Genomic DNA, 21,511 nt, shown 5'->3' on the forward strand with positions numbered 1-21,511 from the left:
CTACTAAGTATCCAAATATTTTTATCTAAAATTTCACTAAAAAAAGTTGTACTAAAATTGGTGAGAATCAAACAACAGACGTAACAATTTTACCTTGGAAATACTTTCAAGTACTTTCATGTTAATCAGCCAAACAAATTCCACTTTTATTAGTTAATTATCAAAAATTGATTTAAGTTTAATCATTTTAAAGAAATGATTTAAATACAATAAATGAAAAAGACAATGATTTGATAATGGCATAATGAATTGGTTTGCAAAATAGTTTCTCTTGGTTCGGCTACTACAAGAATAGTTAATTTCCAATCAACAGTTGACTAAACTCAAGTATGTTGTAGAATTTTAAAATATAAATTTTGGAAAAAATATACCAGTTGTCTTGAACCGATGCATACAATGCCCCAAGAAATTAAACTGGTAAATAATAAGCTGGAACAATCCTATTAATTACATTTCGCAGTTTTCACTTCCTCGTTTAGTTTGTTGCAGTTAGATTCTGATCTTGGTTTTATTTTTCGTTGTGTTTATGTTGACCAAATTATGATACAGCAGCAATAATAAATAGTTATAATAGAAAGGCAGTGAAAAAGTTAATTTGTCAAAAACAATTGATATCCAAAGAAAACCATCTGAGATTAAAATTATGGCCTGAAATGAAATCCCTATTTTTTCTTGAGAGTTTCTCTTTGGTAAAGATAAACTTGGCAATTAGAAGCTATACCATAAACGTTTTATTATCATCTCCGCACTTCAAGTTCTTGCTTAAACAGCATAGTGACATGGTGGAGCTTTCAAGAACAAATTTCAAAGATATTTGGTCTACAATTTGAAAAATGTAAACTTATAAATTCCCACTGCTAGAATTGATGCAACTTTCCTCCATTGATGGAGGAAAGTTGCATCAATTCTTTTAGAAGAGAATAAGATAGTGCAATGCTAAATATCAAATATTCTGCAAAATTATAATAAATTGATAATATTACCATCAAATATAACTAGTTACTTAATTATTTTCATTTTTAAAAAAGAAAATAAAAGCAGATATTCTTTAAAAATACAGTATTTATGATGATCATCATCATAAATACTGTGACATTTTCTGCATGTTATTATTATTATCATCATCATCATCATGATGATAATAATAATAACATGCAGAAAATGTCACATCATGCCAGAAACTATACAACACATCACCTCTGGTTGCAAGCTCTTGGCACAGACAGATTATTTACACAGACATAATCAAGTAGCAAATATAATACACCAAGAGCTTGCAAAGAAACACAAATTAGTAGACATCCACGAACCATACTACAAATACATTCCACAGACAGTATTGGAAAACAACACGCACAAAATGTACTACGACAGAGCCATAATCACAGATAAAACAATTTACCACAACAGACCAGACATCACACTCATTGACAAACACAATAAAATCACATACATTATAGACATATCCATTCCAAACACTCACAATGTACAAAATACATTCACTGAAAAATTAGCAAGTACACAGAACTCGTTTAGGAAATAAGGCATCTGTGCAGGATGGATAAGGTGCTTATTGTACCTGTTTTTCTCTCCTCAACAGGTGTCATACCACATACACTACACACAAGCCTGGGCACACTACAATTGAATAGAAATACATACATCACACTACAGAAGGCCACTATATTGAATACATGCCATATTGTGAGAAAATTCCTGAATACAGACACACACACTGATACACATTTTTAATTTCTGTTTTGGTTACTATGCCTTGACTTTGGTCCGGCATAGTACACAGCCACCGGTGTTAACCGAGTATATCTAACATAGTACACAGCCACCGGTGTTAACCGAGTATATCTAACTTAACCCAACATAATAATTAAAGTTTACATTGTTAAAAAGGATATTTTTCTGTGACTAATTCAGATTGTGGTAACCTTAACAATAATTTTGCATTATCATCATCAAATAAAGCATTATAAAATGATTCTCCTTCTATTAAATCAATTCCTGCATCCTACAATAATAATATAATATAATATAATATATATATATATATACGATAAATGCATAATATTAATAATTATATTTTATACAAAATATGAATAGGTCTAAATTTAAACTTTATACTGTTCATTAATATTATATTGTATTTAATTGTTAAAAATTCAATTATTACTTATGCATAATATTAAAAAGTTTCTTAAAACGTTGTTTAGATATTGTCTAACACTTAAATTTGAGGAATCAGAAATATACATCTTTTTAATGTAGTGGAGATGTCCTGATTTTTGAGGATGTAACTGAATTTACCAAAAGTAACTCATCCCGTTTTGATCCTTGTCTCTATTTCATTATTGTTATTTTGGTTAGGTGTTATAATTTTCTCTGGGTAATTATATTCATAATTATATTATTAAATTATATAAAAAAGTATATATAAAATATTTACTACAAATAAGTATATTATTATTTCCTAAATTAATATGATCTTTATTAGCAAGATAGGAAGTACTCTGTTGCCCAGGGGTATGACAATTACAAATATTAGAATAATGTTTTAACAATAAATTGTTTATTCTGTTAATTCTGACATTTTTTATTAGTTATATTCTAACAAATCCATAAATTTAGTTGGTAATTTCTCAATTACAATTTTCCTTTAATAATTTTAATAACATAATTTTATAAATTATATAGTTCCATTTTTAGGTTTTCTCTAAAATCATGCATGTACTTGGTATAGTAAATGATTATCATATTTCTAAGAATTTCCTACAATCCATTAATAAATGTTTTATTGAGAAATCACTATAATTACACCAATAGCAATTTGTAGTTAAAAAGTTGATGTGTATATACAATTTTGATAAATAATGAACTTTTGTTCAATTGCAATTGAGCAATTAATCTTTTTATGTTGATTCCTGTAGATTTCTTTAACACTTCATCTCAACCATATATATTCATTATTTTTATATATCGAGCGTGATAAGTAGATTGACAAAGACTATCTTGATTTTTAGTTATAGATTGTGATATTGTTGAATCAAGCAACAATGTATAACTGTTTTTCCGATTGTGCGTATTATTTTCAAATAAAAGATCAGTTACACAAGTGATTGCAGTATTTTATTGAATTTAGTTTGCCATAATTGATTGGTATTTAATCTCTTTCTTTGCTTTACATTTCTTGATGTAAAAAATTGTTTTTATTATTCTTAATATAATTTTATTACCAGTTGAAATTTATTTGGTTTAGGAAGAATGAAAATATCCAAATTCAATTAGTCTAATGACAAATAGCATATCCAGGATAGTTCTCTCTAACCGAAGTAATCTGCAGAGAAAATAAGCATGAAAACACTTCAGATCAAACAAATAGTCTAATCCCCAAGCTGGATCGGCATAGTAAATCGAGTTTATTAATGAATTATATAATTTTATATGCAAATGCATATTTGAAATTTTTAGAGCTGAGTACAAATATAACAAGTTATTGGTTATTACCTTCACCTTGCTATTCAGTATCTAAAGCTGCCATTCCAAGCAAAGCCATTAGCTGGTAATCAGTTTCCTTTACTATTTGGAGAGGTAAATTATCAAGGTATAACTTTTGGTTTCTTTTTTTCTGAAATTTTGCTATCATTTCAAAAAATAATTATTTTTGTTTTGTCTCAATTTATTGTTAAGTGTAATGATTTGAGATATAAATTAAGTTGGTTGATTTTCCTTTACAGAGAGATTTTTGTCAGTGCCTTGAAGACAAGGTCATCTTCAAATAAAATATAATGGAAAGTTCTGTTAACAGTTTCAATACCATCAGTATGAGTTTTGATAAAGTTAGTAAATGTCAGTTAGATAAAAATTAAATAAATAGAGAGAAAGTGGATTGCCTAGGATTCCTCATGATAACATAAGTGAGGGAGATCTGATATTTCCTTGATGATATTGATACTATATTCTGAGAATTACTTAAGCACAGTAGAGAAAAATTTTTCTACAGTTCTTTTAGTCCTCAAATTTTCAACTAAAAGTGGTACATATACTATATCAAAAGCTTCTTTGATATCTATGAAAGCTGTATAGTTTCCTATGCTTTTTTACCAAATCAAGTTGAATTAATAACAACTGAAAAATAGCCAATCTCATGTTTCTATTTCTTACGTAGAATATTGAAATTTAGATTCTAAACCTATTTACAGTAGAGAGTCGTAAATCGGCACCCTGGTAATCAGAATCGCCAGTAATCGGCACGATTTTCAGTCGGACTGTGTCGTGCTGAATCGAACGTTTTTGATACTAAATTTACTTCTAAAGTATAATTTTCATGTTTTTATATTCTTCAATATATTTATTTTGTTTGTACAAAATAAAGAAATAATTTTTAACGATACGATAGCCTCGATTATTATTATAAAAATTTTCGTTAGGCTTAAAATCGACGAAAATTCAACACGAAGCGACATGCAACGGAGAAAAATTCAACACAAAGCGACACGCAACGAAGAAAAGTTTGAACATTGGACAGGTTAATATATTTTTTCGTACATAGACCGTAATCGGAACAAATCCCTAATCTGAACAACCCCAGTCCCCAATTGATTCCGATTTTCGGTTCTCTACTGTATTTAGTTTTGTTGAAATTTTTTTAGCTAAAATTGCCATAAAACATTTTCTTATAGTTGAAAGGAAGACTATTTGTTGGGAATTTTTGGAAGAAAAGTTACCTCCCTTTTTAATTATCATATAAAGTCAAATGGAATTCCATGAAGCTGAATAAGAGATATTATACATTGAGTTGAATAGTACTCTTGGTGTAGTAGTTTGAGAAATTTAGTCAGAATGTGATCATTACCAGTAATAAATTAATGCACATCTTGTTAAATGGGTTGTCTAATTCCTTTATTGTAAAGATGGAATCCAGATATTCATTATTGATTAACCTGAAAGTTAATGATTATTGGATGGGTGAAATTCTAGAAAAGCATCCGTAAAAGTTTAACCATATATCGAAATTCATTTCTGGAAAATTACTGTCAGAGTCAATATTCAAAATGAAATTCACAAATTGTTGACTGAAATAATTTGTTATTGGGCTGCAATTTAAAAAAAATGTAGACCTATAAATAGTGTTGCCACCTTTACAAAATCGCTGACCCGGACGGTAGGTCAGATTTGTTCGAACAGAAGTTCCTGACGCATGCGCAATGTCATTTTACAATGCGAAAAATAACCTGCATGTAGGTTGCGCATCACATGTCAGCACATAAACAGAGTAACATGGCAGAATGGCAGATGAGTTTCAGTGAGTGTGAGGTCTTTCATTGTTCAAATGGTGTAAATTTATAACAATATTTGCAAGAACTTTGTTTCATTGTAATTTCACAATTTCTACGAAATTCCCAGACAAAATTAATAGTTCACCTGGACAATGAGTCAAATCCTGGACTATCTGGGTGAAAACTGGACACGTGGTAACACTACTTATAAACTCCCACTGTCATCCATCCATCTTTCCTTAATCTTGAGAATGGTGTTAGATAGATGAAAGATGAGGCCAGATATGGAAACTTTAGGGGAAGGAGGCCACAATAAACTATATACAAACGTCTGTTATTTCAATTCAAAACTTTTCTAAATTTAATAGATAACTGGCACAACTCTATTAGTAAAGGAAAAGTATGATGTATAGGAGCAAGACACTACAGTACTAATTTGAGGTGGAAAACATATATTTTAAATTAAACAAATGATTAAAAATTTCAGCCCAGTATTGTGACAATGTCATAATAAATAATTGCTTGTTCTTTCTATCATTAACCAAAATAGTTTCCAAATTTATAAAATATTCTTTTTCTTAGCTTTAAGTAAATTACTATACGTTTATTAATTTTTTTCTAATTAATAAGATTTTGGTTATGTGAGGTTTTCCTGAATAATTTTAGATTTTGCTATGTTATAACAATTGGAGTTTAACCAAGGCTTACTGAATTAATGTTCAATAGTTTAAACAAAATTTTTATACACACTTCATGCCAAATTATAAAAAATAAGTGTGTAATTTCACATTTGTTTAATGTTTTGTTTATTGAATAGTTTGTTTTTTTTTTCTGTTTTTAATAAGTGCATATTGTTTCACTAAATGTTCAATAAGTATGTAAATTTCACTACATTTAGAATCAGTTGTTTCTGGAAAGCAACTAAATTTGCTTATTTCATTCTTATATCTTGAGAAATTAAATTTTTCTTTTTATAACTGTTAAGTTTATTTTTCCAATGTCATCAAGGATTTAGCAATAGAAGGAAAATGATCTAAAGCATCATAAGTTGTTACAATCAAATCTATGCATAGATCCAATAGGAGCAGATAATAAAATTAAGTATGGATTTTCTATTATGTGCTTTTCAAGTAAATTCTGCAGGATAATCTGATTTTATATGACCATTTAATATGTACTGTACGTATGATCTATTGCAAGATTTATCAAATTTAAGCTTAATTTATTAGAATGTTTTATCTTTTGAGAGTCAAATATTTAGAATTAAGTTATTGGAGCTATTACCAATATTAAAATATATTTTTAGTATGTTTAACATTCCTCCACTAGGACAGCCTGGACCTATTGATTCACAGCTGGAACATTTTCTACTATAAACCAAATACATTCAAAGATTATTTAACAATTCAAAGGTACTCATGTTTCTTAAGTTCTGACAATATCTGCTTTAAATTTGAATTGAGAGAAATCAATTAATGAAATTTTGTTTTTTAGTCCCTGGTGATTCCAATTTCTTACTGTAAGCATTTGACTATGTGTAATTTCAACTGTAAAATTTTCTCTGTGATTTATCAAATGTTAATTTAATAATTTCTGTGATGAGGGAACTGTAAAAAATTTTCCACATTTACCAATTGCTTTGTTTTTAGACAGTATTAATTTATCTCAACCTATCAATAAAAAGTCATTACATAATTTGATCTGATGGTTTTGCATTTTCATTTCAATATAAAAAGGAAGAAGCTTGTTTCATCTAATTATAGAATCTTTTGTAATATTGGCTGAAATTTGTATATTCTGCCAATCATTAAGCAAGTTTTGTTGTTTTTTAATAAAAGAAGTAAAAAAAGGTTTCATATTTGGTTAGTTCTTAATGATAATCTTATATAGGAATTCTTGTATTAGTTAATTGAGTTCTATCTAATATACCTTCTAGTAACACAGTATCTAAATCCAAAAATTTTGTAAAATTCAGAATTTCTAATTTAGAAATGTTTCTCAACTGGGATAATAATGTAAGATTATACTGTTTTGATTAAAACTGTTGATTAAGAATTAATTTTAAAATACATAATTTCCTTTTCCATTTTTAGTTTGTCAATTTGTAATTCCATGCTTTTTTTTCCACCTTTTGAAATTAGTCCTTCAATTTCTGAATGCACTCATGTATAGAATTCATGAGTGGATTTTAATACATTTAACTCATCTGATGATTTCTATGGACTCTGTAAATCTTTATCCATCAATAATCCAAGTCCACCAAGCAGCAGAGAGAAATAATTACTTATTCACTAACCACCTTATAACTGCTGAAAAATCTTTATTTAAAGACACATAAATGTTTTCAGTCTTTCTGTAAGCCATCTATAGGTGCAACCATTTTGGAATACTGATCATTGAATGTTCCAAAACTGAATATCATAAAGATGGAATTTTTTAATTGCTGAATTTCGTCCTTAGGCAATTTTCTTAATCGATCCAAGAAGACACAGTCTGTTCAAAAAATATTTTTGAATCCACTATTTATTTCTTTTACGTGTTCCAGAACACCCTTTGACGACCGGACCTTTCCTTTGAGGCTGCTAAGTCGCCGGGTTGAAATCATTCCTGGATGGAAGATGGAATGTTCAAATGTTTACATTTAAGTAAATATTCAAATACATTGGTAAGGTGTGATATCAATAAAAATATGAGAGGTGGTAAGATGTAACATACACCTTATCACCTCTCCAAAAAGATAAGCATAACATAAAATATACCAACAAAATAAACTAAATATATTTCTTGGCAGTTATAAGGTGGTTGGTGACTAAATATCTTTATCTATCAGTAGATGATTTCTGTGGATCTTTATCCTTCAGTGAGTTCAGTTATTAGTTTAGTATTAGAAGGAGTGGAATAATTTCTCCTGTTGTTTGATTTAGTTTGACTCAACAAGTTTTTCACAGTTTACTGGAGATCTTTGTATGGAACCAGGATTAGGTTCCATTCCAGACATGAATAAAAGAGTTTGTATTAGATTAATATTATCGTCTTTTCCTGGTTGAATACATTTAAGAAGCACCATCACAAAGAAATCCTTCATATCATTGAAGTCTGAAACAAGTGCATTAGCAGCTTTGGAACTCACAACACCTCTTAATTTAGAAAAATAATTAAGTAGGATTTAAAATGTTTATAATCAACTACTCCAAAATGGATATACATAATAAACAAAGTAAATGAAACCAATTTCCAGCATAAATTTGTAAGGAAGCAAACATTTTCAACTATGTTTGCTTTCTTATAAATCTGTACTGGAATTTGGTTTCATTTGCTTTGTTTAAAATGTTTATTTGTGTTACTAAATAATCTTTTGCAGATTATTTTTTATCAAGAATATTTTAGAATAATTTCTAAAAATTAGACTTTATATTACACAAAAGTATATTTCATAAAGTAAGTATAAAAAAAAGTATATAAAAAATTCAAATATTACCTTATAATAATCTGTTATTTGTTTTTGTTCTTTCTCTTTAATTTCTTGTTGTTCATTAGCATAAATTTCATTTAATGCATCTTCATATTCCAAATGAAATATTCTTTTGATAAATTTTTCTAAAAACATACATTTTTGGTACATGAACAATAATTATATCAAAATTTATATTTAAATTTTCAATATAAATAAAACAAAACAATATTTTTATATTGAAAATTTACTATATTCTATCAAACAGATAAGCTATATGAAAAAATATTCTTTGAATTACTTATACAGGATGATCATAAACTCTTTCAACAAAAAGCAGAGTGATAGTACACATCAAGATGAACAATATTTGCAATGGAACCTAAGGCTGCATTCCAGAAGAAAATAAGTTTGAAAAACATCCAGCATGCACAAGTATGTATGAGATGCACAAGATGCAAATCAAGTCAGCTGATAAAGTGCATAGATGATTAGGAGCAAACATTTGAAAATGCAGCCAAATCCATTCATCAATAAGGTACCATGATAACATTGCAGGATAATTGATGCGTTCATGAAGGGCATGGAGAGCTACATATACAAGGAATTGGCAAATATGCATCTGATGTATGGCCAAACAGGTAATAGATGTGAAGCACAAAAATTGTACTGTGAGAGATTTCTGAATCATTGTATTCCTTATTATTTGATCTTCACCAGTGCTGATTGAAGACTGCACGAAATTGGCTCATTGGCTATCTCAATGAGGAATATTGTACTGTAAGCTGCAAAATGTGCAGACACCAGAAATGGAAGAATGTGTCTTGCAGCAATTTGCAAAAATTCCTTCCACAAGTATGCAAGTGGTGACATCTGAAATGAGTGTTTGTCAAAATTTGGTGTGGAATGTTCTGCATGAGGCATGTATGTATCCCTTCCACGTGCAGAAGGTCCAAGCTTTGAATGAAGATGACTATCCCCACTAGTAGGGTTTATTAAGTGGATGTTCCAGATGAACATGGCTAATCTGGGATTTTCCCCATTGGTGTTATTTAGTGATGAGGCCACATTCATCCAGGAAGGCATTTTCAACAGTTACAACCAGCATGCTTGGGTCAAGAAAATCCATATGTCAGTGACCTCATAAACACCAGCAGAGATTTGCATCAACAACTGAGCAGGTTCTTGGTTATTGTCTGGATGGGACCTTACCTCTTGCCAGAATGTCTGACCAGCATACTAAGTGTTCTTGAAGCAAGTATTTCTCAGTCTGTTGCATGGTATTCTGGTCACTATACAGAGAAACGTGGTTCATGCATGATGGGACCCAGCACACTTTTCCACCAAGGTTCAATACTTCCTAAATGCAACGTATCCTGGGTAGCAAATTGGACATGGTGGTCTTGTGGCTTGACCTCCACTGGACTTCTGGGGCACAAGAACATTTTGGTGTATGTGACACCTGTGGAAGATCTCATTGCAAGAATTGTTGTTGCTTAGGACAAGATTAACACCACATCAGGAGTCTGCAAGTCTTTCCTTTTCTGGTGTTGGCTGTGCAATGACACCTTCAGATACCAATTTTCAGTCTTTCTCTACTGCAAATGAAAATGTGAAACTCCTGAAGTGGTTAAGTCTCTTTCACTGTTGAAGAATCAACATGGAAATGTAACTTTACTCTTTTCTGGCATTATGAATGGATTGTAGCCCTAGGTTCTATTGCAAATATTGTTCATCTTGATGTGTGCTATCACCACTCTTTTTTTATTGAATGAATTTATGATCACCCTGTATAGTAGCCAATACTCTTCATATAACATCATTGTATTCTTTTCTGTATTTTTTAAAATTTACTCTTCATACTATTATATATAGAAAAATATATATAATCTTGTTTTATGTTGGGGTGGCATGTCAGCAGGTACTGCATAAATTTGTGTTCTACCCCAAATAGTCCCAGATAATTGCCTGGATACTTATAATTAACAAAAGATACTTATAATTAACAAACAAAACATGTTCAAAATGTTTTATTATAATAAATAACATTTTAGTCCAATATTTCTATATGAATATGTAGAGCAAAATTTTATTATACTGTATTGAGTACACTACTTGGGGAAAACACATTCAAATCAGGATATTATCCACAGTGAGTAGCATTTAATTGTTCTTTATGTTTGGAATGTCAGAAGCTGAAAAAAGCATGCTTCTTTGTTGACTTAAGATCAGATTCATTGATATTAGGAATGTTATACAACAAAGTGATTTTTTTTTTTTTTTTGAGAAATACAGTGATGAAAAGCTGCTCTTTTTTCATTTTACTAACATAAAAAAAAAAACCCAGAAAACTGAATGTTGGCAGTCTATTATAAATATGCAAACTCACAACCAAATACCAGTGTTCAGTGGTTTTATTCACTCAGCCACTGATGGTCACTTATTAGAATTAAGAAATTAACATTAAAAAATAAAAATAATCCAAGCTGTTAGATGTGGAAAATTAAATAATTAAAAAAGTTTTCACAGTGTAACACTTTCCACTTGAAGCATATAAATGATCTGTGTCAGTATCACAGTAATGATATAGCACAAAGTAGATGTGCTATATCATTGTCACAGTAATTAAATGAATATACAATCCCTTGCCAAATTATTAGACTCATTTACTATAATCATACTTTTTGTACTATTTTCTTCTTTTTTTTATAATATTGTTTAAGGAATGAATGTTTATTATGTTATTCTTATTCTCTATTATATCAGAAACATTTCTAATAAATTTTTTTATACAGCAACATTGTAAATGTAAGAAAAATCAACTTTCTCCTACAAAAAGAGAACCGATAGAGGTTCTTATTAAGGTATGGCACCATATCCCAAATGATGATGAGAATAAAATAAAAAAATTAAAAAAAAGTATTTCTTGTCATATAAAAGCACTACTAGCTGGTAAGGATGGTTTTACAAAATACTAAGTTTCATTTTTAATTTTTTAATTTTATTATACTGAAGTTTTTGCATATAAAAGTTTTCTTTTTATTTAAAAAGACAAAATATAAATATTTTAAATAATTCTATCAACAATTGCATTATTATTGATTTATTACATCAAAAAGTATGAAATTAACAATTTTTTGCATGAGTCTAATAATTTGGCAAGCTACTGTAACTTTTCTAAAATTATATTCTTATTTGTAAGAATTATATTTAGTATATTATTTTTAAAAATTTTTTTGCCAATAGATAGTGCTACATGTAACGCCAGCAAATCAGATGTAGACAAAAATTAATTGATATATAGAAAATAAATCAATATTTTGTGGTGGTATGCATGACATTATTTAAGTTGAAAGTACGTTAATATAACTACCAAGTTTCATAACAATTGGTTGAATGGCTTAGGATGCATAGTGAACAAACAACTATAAAAACACTATGAGTATAACTACAGTACTAGTATGAGTACAACTACAAACACAAACAACTATAAATATAAACGAGGATGTTTGTTAGTTTAATTGACTAACAAACATCCTCATTTATATTTATAGTTGTTTGTGTTTGTAGTTGTACTCATACTAGTACTGTAGTTATACTCATAGTGTTTTTATAGTTGTTTGTTCACTATGAGGATGTTTGTTAGTTTAATTAACTAACAAACATCCTCATTTACATTTATAGATACAATAGTTTTAAGAATAAAAATGTTCATTATTATGGTTTATATTTTAATATGAATGGCTTGTCTGACATTGAAGTTAAATGATAAAAGGCATTTAACAAATCATTTTGTAATATATGTTTTTTTTTTTTTTTGTGAATTACAGTATAAAAAAAACTAATGTATTCACTTTCAGGTTCATCACAGATAATCAAGGTTTCCACTGTATACATTAAATCATTTGTTTACATATTAGTTTCATTTTATTACAGGATTTTTTATTTATTTTATTATATTTGTTTCAATTTTAAATGGCTCATTTGTTTTCATTATTGTTCATTCAGTAAATTATTGTGACAGTCTCTGCCATGTATAATATGTAAATATATTTAGACATAGCTATTGTTTGTGGATATTTCTAGAACTTTCTTGTTTGTTTCTGGTTACTATTTACTTTATTACATAGAGGGGCAATAAACTCAGCGGGAGTGGAGGGAGAAGTGTATATAACCGATGGACAGAAGAAAACAAACATTTTTATGCGTGTAGAAGGATAATTGAGGATACTACTTTCAACGAGTGAAAGGGATAGGAAGATTGCCAGGTGATAGCACCCAAAGATCATATGAAGCTTTGCTGATGAAGAGAAGGATTATCCAACATTGTACTGTACCATTCTTGTTTTCCAGTACTAAAGAATACAACATTGTCAAAATCCACTATTTTGGGCTTTGAAGTATAATACTTGTCATTTCTCCTCTCTCTCTCTTATTTGTTTTCTGTAGTTTTGATATAGGTTAAGAAATCATGGGTTTAATGTTTGTCATGATTATTTTCAATTGTAACAAGAATCACAAATTTAATTTGTTTTTATATGGCAACCTTGACTAAATTAGATTACCTTGTATCATATAGTATAATCTTAGTCTCTTAGTGAAAACAACAAATGTGTTAAATTAATAATTAACATTTTGTTACTATATTAATTATCATACCTTTTCTTCTGTAACTAAGCTATAATTTAGGTACATTAAATTTGGTAGCATTGCAATTGTATGAAGTTCAAAAAATTTATCCTTAGAAATTGGATTCTCTTCAAGATTGAGACAGTGTAGTTTTCTAAACTGTTTTAAATATAGAACCTGAAATACAAATATAAATGTAAATACAAGTAATATAAAAATAAAGATTTTAAACAAAGAAAAAAGGATAATATAAAAAATTACCTAAATTCATATAACTTTTAACTTATTTTATTTTTTCACACATTTGGAATATAAATTTTTTTATATTAGATAACACAATTTAGATAATAACTCTAGATAAAAAAATTAGATAGAAAACATAGACTATCTTCATTTTTTAATTTATTGTATATGATTATACTACAGGTATACCTCACCTTACATCAGTAATTGGTTCCAGGAGAGGCGACTTAAGTTGAATTTACTTGTCTCCAAATTTACTTGTCACTAGGCTAAACCACAAATAACCATTCCCAGTTCTGTATTTTATTTATAAATGCATTTTTAATAATATATGGTTAATAAGAATCTATTTTAAGCTTACAAACAAATAAATTTTAGTTTTTAATATAGTACAGAAGAAAAAGTAATTTAAATTTAAAATACATGTATGCACAGTACATACTTGTAAATGCACATGTTTACAATACATTGCGGACTCTTTATTTGTGAATGTGGTTTGCTCTAAGACATTATGAAATAAGATAATTTTGTAAGGTTAAATAACAAATACAGTTATTAAAATTATTTTGCAATAGTAGAAAATAAACTAATTTATATTAAATTTACTAATATCAAACGGTGCTGACAACAACGCCAAATGGTAGATATTGGAACTACCATAGAAAATGCCAATATTGAGCACTTAAAGACCGCTAAATAAGACGACAAAGCAGTCACAGATGTTTTCATGTTTTGTTCTCTAGGATTTATGATGATTATATTAACATTTCCTGTAAATGTACATATTTTAATATGATTTTTTGTGCTTTTAATGCTTTTCTAATGATATTACAATTTCAATATTTGTGGCAGACATGCATAAAGTCGAATAAAATGACTTTACGTCTGTCTGCCATTTTTATTTTTCCATATATTTTTTTTTGACAAATGACGTATAATCAAGAACAACTTAACTTGAAATGACATAACCTGAGGTATACCTGTATTCTTTTATTTTTCATCAAGTTTTAAAACATGATTTAATGAAACAATGTGAAAAACATATGTTAATTAAAAATTCATTATTGAACTAATTTTCAAAAGTAATATTACAATTTTACACTTGCATGTAAAGGTTTCATTATTTTATTAATGTAAACATAACTATATATTTAACAATGATTTCCTGAAGTGTGACAAATACAAATACAAACAACAATAGTTAAAACACAAAAAAAAAAATAATACAAAATGGATAATTATAAAATGGGACACAATGTGTGCAGAAAAAAACCATGATAATAGATGAATGTATCTGTGGTAAACAAAAAATTTGTCGTTTTTTTAAAGATGTTCTTTATATATTTCAACAAAGGAAAAGCTGCTGGATGAGATCACAACCACAAGTTAAAATCAATAGACAATCTATATCTTCATATAGCCTATACTTACCTTCTAATTGACTTTTAAACAGAGTCTGCAAATTATCAGCACAAAATTACAGTATTGTTTCAATGTCTAAACTGAGTATTTTAACTTTATTTCAATACATCCAAGTTTTTCAAAGTTTAATTTAGTTAATTATAGATACAGATTTCATACTGTTCAAGTTCAAAAGAAAAATAAAAAAATATCATTTTCTTCATGAAATTACAAAAAGAAATTCGAAACAAAAAATCAGTAATATATAAAAATTTATTTTTCAGAAGCAAGTTTTTTGCTTCTAAAAATCTTTCAGTATGTAATTTTCTGTTTCTCATAAACCAGTTATTCTTAAACTGTGATTCATGCACCCTTAGAAGTCTGAGTACAATTTTTTCAATACCAACAGGAAATCCTCAAAAGATAATATCATAAAAGAAATATGTACATAAAAATTAAAAATACTATTCCTCTATTCCATTTCATGTATAATCATCCTAAACAAAAATAACACATACAAAATATTGAGAAAAATCTAACTAGGTTTGTCCTCATGGGCCAGTGACCTTGCTCCGCTCTCCTCGTAGACTTAACATTGTGAACTTTGACATTGTATAACTCCAGTCACAGATCAAATTTTAAAATGCTATTTATATCATGATCTAGACCAGTGGTTCTTAACCTGGGGTGCGAGAGAGCATTTCCAGGGGTGCAAGAGAAATTTTAAAAATTTTTTTAAAAAATAGCCAATGCGCATATGGAAATGGAATTTGAAAAACTAGACTTAGAACAGTTCTGGTGTAAACAGTTAGAAGCTTATCCACAACTGGCAAAAGCAGCAATAGAGACACTTTTACCATTTGCCACCACCTACCATTGTGAAATGGGATTTTCAGCACGTTTGCACATTAAAACAAAAGCCAGAAATCACTTAAATGCATCTGATGACTTACGTGTGGCTCTTTCAAAAAAAGAGCCTTGTTTTAATAGAATTATTATGAATAAACAACAACAACCTAGTCATTAAAATTTAAATATTACTTTTTATGTTATATAGTAATATATGTGAGGTCCCAAAAACGGGTTGGCATTAAACATTTATATTAGAAAATTGTTAAAATGAAACAAAACTAAAAAAAAAAAAAGAACCTCCATTGTTAAAAAGCGACCAAAGATCAGATTAGTTGTGCTAGTCATATGAAACCGCGATGAGAAAAAATGCTATTGATGTAATCCTCCGGTAGAGATGGACCTTTGACAAGGCACTCGTATACAAATAATTAGAATATAGAAATTTTGAAAAGGAGAATGGTTGATGACAAAAAGGAACATCACGTCAGGTCATTAAAATTTATAAAATGTCACAAACTAGACAACAATGGGGAAAATATGAGCGCAAGTTCCAAAGTTCCATCAACACTTTCCATCCAGAGTTAACGGATGGTGTCAAGTAGATTCTTCGAAGCGGATCTTTCTTGTGACTCAAACAGGAGTCATTTTTTGCTTAGGAACAGACATGGGACCAATCGGGGAGCAGGAAAGAGGGACATAGAACCAATCAGATAGAAAAAGGGGAGAAGACGGAGATTGAAAGGCCAATTTCGAAGGACACGACAGAAGACTTTCTGAGAGGCTTCAAGAGAGACAAGACGTGTATGCCAAGGTGTCCAGCGAGAAGTCTGCCGCCATCAGCCTACGAGTTGCTTCACCTGCCACTGCCTCGGGGCCTATCTTCAAGGGCGATAGAAAACACCCTCGACATCTAAACATTCAAACGTTCACTTATGTAAAGAACTGTGCATAGTGTGAGTTGTTTTGTGTTTAAATAAACGGGTTTTCTGTGAGATACTTGTCATCCATGTCTCCTCCACCACACCCACACGCAAACGACCCTAGACCATCCTGTCACAGGATTAATGATCCCCCCCTAGAAGTCAGAGAACTTACATTGGTGAGAAGTGGGATTTAAATCCCTAATCTCCATCAGGTCAGCAAACATATATATATATATATATTGTAAATAAACATGGCATTTGTTTATGCAATAAATGTTTTTTCTTAAATAAAAAATATACACACATTTTTTAAGGGGGGTGCAAGAGCTTATTTTCAGATTCAAGGGGGTGCTGACCACTAAAAAGCTTAAGAACCACTGATCTAGACCAAGATGGATTTTATTTGCATGCAAAATATGATTTAAATCAGTCACGTGATTTTGAAGGACTAACTGTCATACAAACACCAAAGTCATCATTAAGAGAGCTTTGCTTTATTACATTTAAAAAAGATAAATATTGAAGGTCTGCTAAAGTTTATCAAAATCTTTCCCATTACAAAAAAAGTCCACAAATATAACTTATAGTTTGTGATGAAGATTTTACTGTACTGTAAAACAGAAGTTATTTATATATAAAATATGTAAATTAATCTTACTTAATTAAAATCGATAAACTTACATTATTAAAATCACACAAAAGATTGTTTCCAACAGAAAATAACTGAAGATTAACTAATTTTTCCATGTTCTTTAATTTGATAATTTTATTTGCAAATAATGATAAATCTTCTAATTTTTCGAGTTTATCCAAGCCTTTAATTTCTTCAATATTGTTGAAGGATAAATCTATTTAATTGTATTTAAATATTCTTAAATTATATTGATATTTCTGCATGTAAAATAATGTTTTCTTACCTAATCTAATTAAATGAATTAATAGGTCTAATCCTTCAATTTCTTCAATAACATTATCAGATAAAATTAATTCTTTGAGATTAATTAATGGCCATAAATATTCTATTGTTAAAATATCTAAAATTAAAAAAAATTATTTAAATAGATAATATTTTTACATAAAAAAATGTATAATTAATTAAACACATTATTATTAATCAAAATATTTATTTACAGCAAAAAATTACATTTATTTTAAATATTTTCCTTTTTACTAATATCAATACAATAATAAACAATTAAGAAATTGTTATGAAATTTTATTTGATCCCTAATATGACTTATTGAACCACAGGATGAGTCAAAATTCACTTAATACCTTATAAATTGTTGGGTAGAAATTTTGGCAAGATAGAAAAACATTGATGATGGGGCTTTTGTTTTTGTGTGTGTCAGTTGGATGATTGCCATCTTGAATCAATTTCAGAATGTTTAAAGGGGAATGAAGTAATGCAATGTATGAAGTGAGGATAGAATTTCAAGAGAAAAGCAATGGTGCACTTGTTCTCCACCTAACTTTTATCTGTGAAAAGTTATGAAAAAATGAATCTAACCAACCAGGTGTGTTAACAATGCTGAGATACCTCTGACATACATATAATAAATCCAGATCATCCTGATGTCTGGGGAGAACAGTTCATCAATGCCCAGATTATGGCTTTATCTTTGACTGATCCAGTCTAACAGAATTAAAACTGTACAATAAACTTAATGATGTTCACTGATGATAATCAAACTGATCAAAAGCATTTCTTCTGATAAACAATATTTATAACCCAAATTTTACAAGCATTTATTTTATCTCATATAAATTTTTATTGTGTAAGATAGGAATCAATTATACAATAAACAATTTTTGCATTTTTTTTAGTGATGTAACGAATATTCGGTTACTATACGGTATTCAGCCTATTCAGCCTATTTTTCACTATTTGGCCGAATACTGAATATTTAAATCACTATTCGGCCGAATACCGAATACTTAAAAACAGGAGTAAGTAAACTAATCATTTTGGTAACTTTTATTAATGCTGAACATTAAATTATAATTATTAAAGTTAATAAGAAATAGCATCTAACTCTAGTATTAAATTATTTCATAATTAAATAATATTATAGCCTTTATCTAGCCCGATATCTTATGACATTGATGGCGTGTAGGTTAGAATGTATCGGGCATTAATGTTATTGTTTAGTTCATTATGTTATATTCGTATTCGCGTGTATTTTTATATTTTTTACGATATTTTAAAATGATTTATGAAACGTTTCATTGAAACTTATCGTATTTAATGAAAGAATTATTTATCTATTTCTAGAAGATGAGTAACTAATATATAATTTATTTTATATATAAAGCAAAGAATGAGCATTTCTCATTATATACAAAAGATAACATTTGAAATCATGTTAAATTTCAAAAATATTGACAAAAACAATAGCAACAAAATATCACAAAACTTCACAAATAGAAACCCCCAATAATATATTTGAACTGTTCCACATCTGGGGAGAAACTAGACCTTATGTCCCCACTAAAGTATATATTCTTAGGGTACTATTCAGTCTACAAATACATAGTAAAAATAAAATTTTAGTGCTTAATTAAAGAGTTAAAAAGATCAATTGCAAATAAAATAACTTTTAAGTTAAAACTTACATCTAAATACCAACAACTGCCTAATCATATCGGGCTATTTACAGCTATTACATAAATTATAAACCAATTTGGGACTAGAGGTAGATGTTAGGCTCCATCTCATATTAACTTTAATAATTATAATTTAATTAATTAATTTAAATAATTTAGACCTACTGGAAGAAAAAATCGTAGTGACAGCGGGCCAATAGAGAGCAGGGTGCGCGATCCTTGCCATAATGCAGTTTGCATGCCAATTTTCATACGTGCGTTAATCAAGCCGAATAGTTTGGCGGAATATTCGGCCATTCAACCACGCTCCTGGCCGAATATAGGCCTACTATTTGTTACATTACTAATTTTTTTCTTTTTCATTTGTTTATAGATTTAAGTAATGTAATATGATTACAGTCCAGAATTACTCAGCAGAGATAAATTACAAACTTACTATAACACCTGTGCATTTGCTGAATTTTTTATTAACGAACCAGGTTTGTTAATAAGAAACTTCTCTCAGCAAATGCATGCGTGTTGTAGTAAGTTTGTAAGCTATATGATTATTTTGATTTCAGTAAATTTATGTTATTGTATGCATATTATTTCATGTAATTACACAATATTATAATTAAAAAATATATTACTACTGGAAAAATAAATGAAGTAAAGAAACAAGGTGGATATTTTTCAAAAGAATTAAATTTAAAATAAATAATACGTTACTAACTTTTACATTCTAATTGTAGAACTGTTATTTTTGTAAAGTCAATTCCTTCCTCACATAAAATCTTTCTTTCTTCAATGGATTTAGGAAATTGTTCTAATATTGCATCGGTCAACATCTTTTTATCAATAACAGATAGCATGTTTTCAAACTAAATAAATTAAGTATAGTCTTTATAATTCAAAACAGAATCTGTAATTAATAAAAACTTATTTTATTAATATATTAATTAAAAAAAGCCATAAAATGCATTGTGGTTTCAATAAAATGTATTGTGTTTGATTCTAAGTTAAACATAATATATTTTATTGGAAAAAGAAACAAATGTTTAATAGAAAATGACAAAAAAGAAATAATTTAAAATACTATACTATTTTTGGTATATTTTATCATTTCCGTGTTACAGAAAACATACAGGTGTCCCTTGATTAATGGGGTTGTTTAATCCCTCAATGCCATTGTGTATATCAAAATTGCATTAATCAAAATACAGTTTCTATGTTAAGAAAAGACAGCTGATAAAGCTGTGTTAATTAAAACTTCTGCTGTATGTATAAAAGGATTGTTGCAATTTAATTTTTCATATTAATCAAATCCTGCATTAAGCAAGGGATACTTGTATACTGTGCAACAAATTGTATCTATAAATTTCTTTATGTAAAATTTAAAAAATATAGTTCATATGAATGAAAAATTAATGTTTTTTTTCTTTTTTTTTCTAAATACTGGAGTTGATTTTTGTGAAAAATTATAAAGAAAATTCATAAAGGTCTATCAATATCCATAATTTACTATGACTAAGCTGACCATACATATGGGACAGTACCATTTTTTCCCTCTGTTCTGGCCATCCTGTCATTTAGTAAAATTTTCATTTTTGTCCCATTTTTTGAAAATCAAAAGTCTTAGCTCTCTAGTTTATATATTGTATTCTGAATTTGTGATGTGTTAGAAAATGTGTATACAAGGGCTGTTCGGAAAGTTTACGGCCTTGCCTATATGCGACGCTGCAATCAATTTAATTTTTGGCGGGAATAATTCAGCCATCTTTGCTAAACATACGATACCAATTTCCGCTTGATTTATCATAAAGTTTTGCCACGACAGCTTAGCAGATAGTCAGTGTGCACATGCTTTGTCAAAAATGGAGAAGACGGAGACTCGTGCAGTCATAAAATACCTGACGAAAAAAGGGTTGACTCCATCTCAAATCAAAGCTGACATGGATGAAGTTTTGGGAGAGTCTGCTCCTTTGTACACCACTGTGAAAAAATGGACAGCCAGTTTTAAATCTGGCAGAGAGAGTGTGGAAGATGACCCTCACAGCGGACGGCCGTCAACTGCTGTCACTAAAGAAAATATCGACAAAGTCCACAATTTGGTGTTAGCAGAGCGCTGTTTGAAAACG

General features: G+C 28.9%; 1 protein-coding gene across 2 annotated transcripts; it reads right to left on the reverse strand.

Annotated features, from left to right (window-relative positions):
- Window positions 1–1,886: 1,886 nt before the first annotated feature.
- Window positions 1,887–21,511, reverse strand: LOC136988438 (dynein regulatory complex subunit 3-like). Of its 2 annotated transcripts, none has more exons than XM_067286284.1 (7): window positions 20,930–21,511; window positions 20,107–20,254; window positions 17,705–17,821; window positions 17,469–17,635; window positions 13,399–13,545; window positions 8,767–8,885; window positions 1,887–2,023 (listed from the first exon to the last, which is right to left on the reverse strand). In XM_067286284.1, exons 1-6 carry the CDS (start codon window positions 20,960–20,962, stop codon window positions 8,838–8,840), a joined length of 660 nt encoding a protein of 219 aa, XP_067142385.1. In that variant the 5' UTR covers window positions 20,963–21,511; the 3' UTR covers window positions 1,887–2,023; window positions 8,767–8,837. The 2 variants fall into 2 exon arrangements, with proteins under 2 accessions (XP_067142385.1, XP_067142386.1); XM_067286285.1 differs by having other exon boundaries at window positions 2,007–2,023; window positions 8,767–8,869; window positions 13,382–13,545; window positions 20,930–21,509.

This window comes from Centruroides vittatus, unplaced genomic scaffold (genome assembly GCF_030686945.1).
Source record: "Centruroides vittatus isolate TY-2023 unplaced genomic scaffold, ASM3068694v2 scaffold_3315, whole genome shotgun sequence".
Taxonomy (NCBI): Eukaryota; Metazoa; Arthropoda; class Arachnida; order Scorpiones; family Buthidae; genus Centruroides; species Centruroides vittatus.

Coding starts and splice junctions, on each gene's coding strand:
- LOC136988438 (XM_067286284.1), bottom strand. CDS start 20,962: ATGACAGGATGGCCAGAACAGAGGGAAAAAATG. Junction 13,546..17,468: donor TTTTGTGTGATTTTAATAAT/GTAAGTTTATCG, acceptor TTTGTATTTCAG/GTTCTATATTTAAAACAGTT. Junction 8,886..13,398: donor GCTTAGTTACAGAAGAAAAG/GTATGATAATTA, acceptor GTATGTTTTTAG/AAAAATTTATCAAAAGAATA.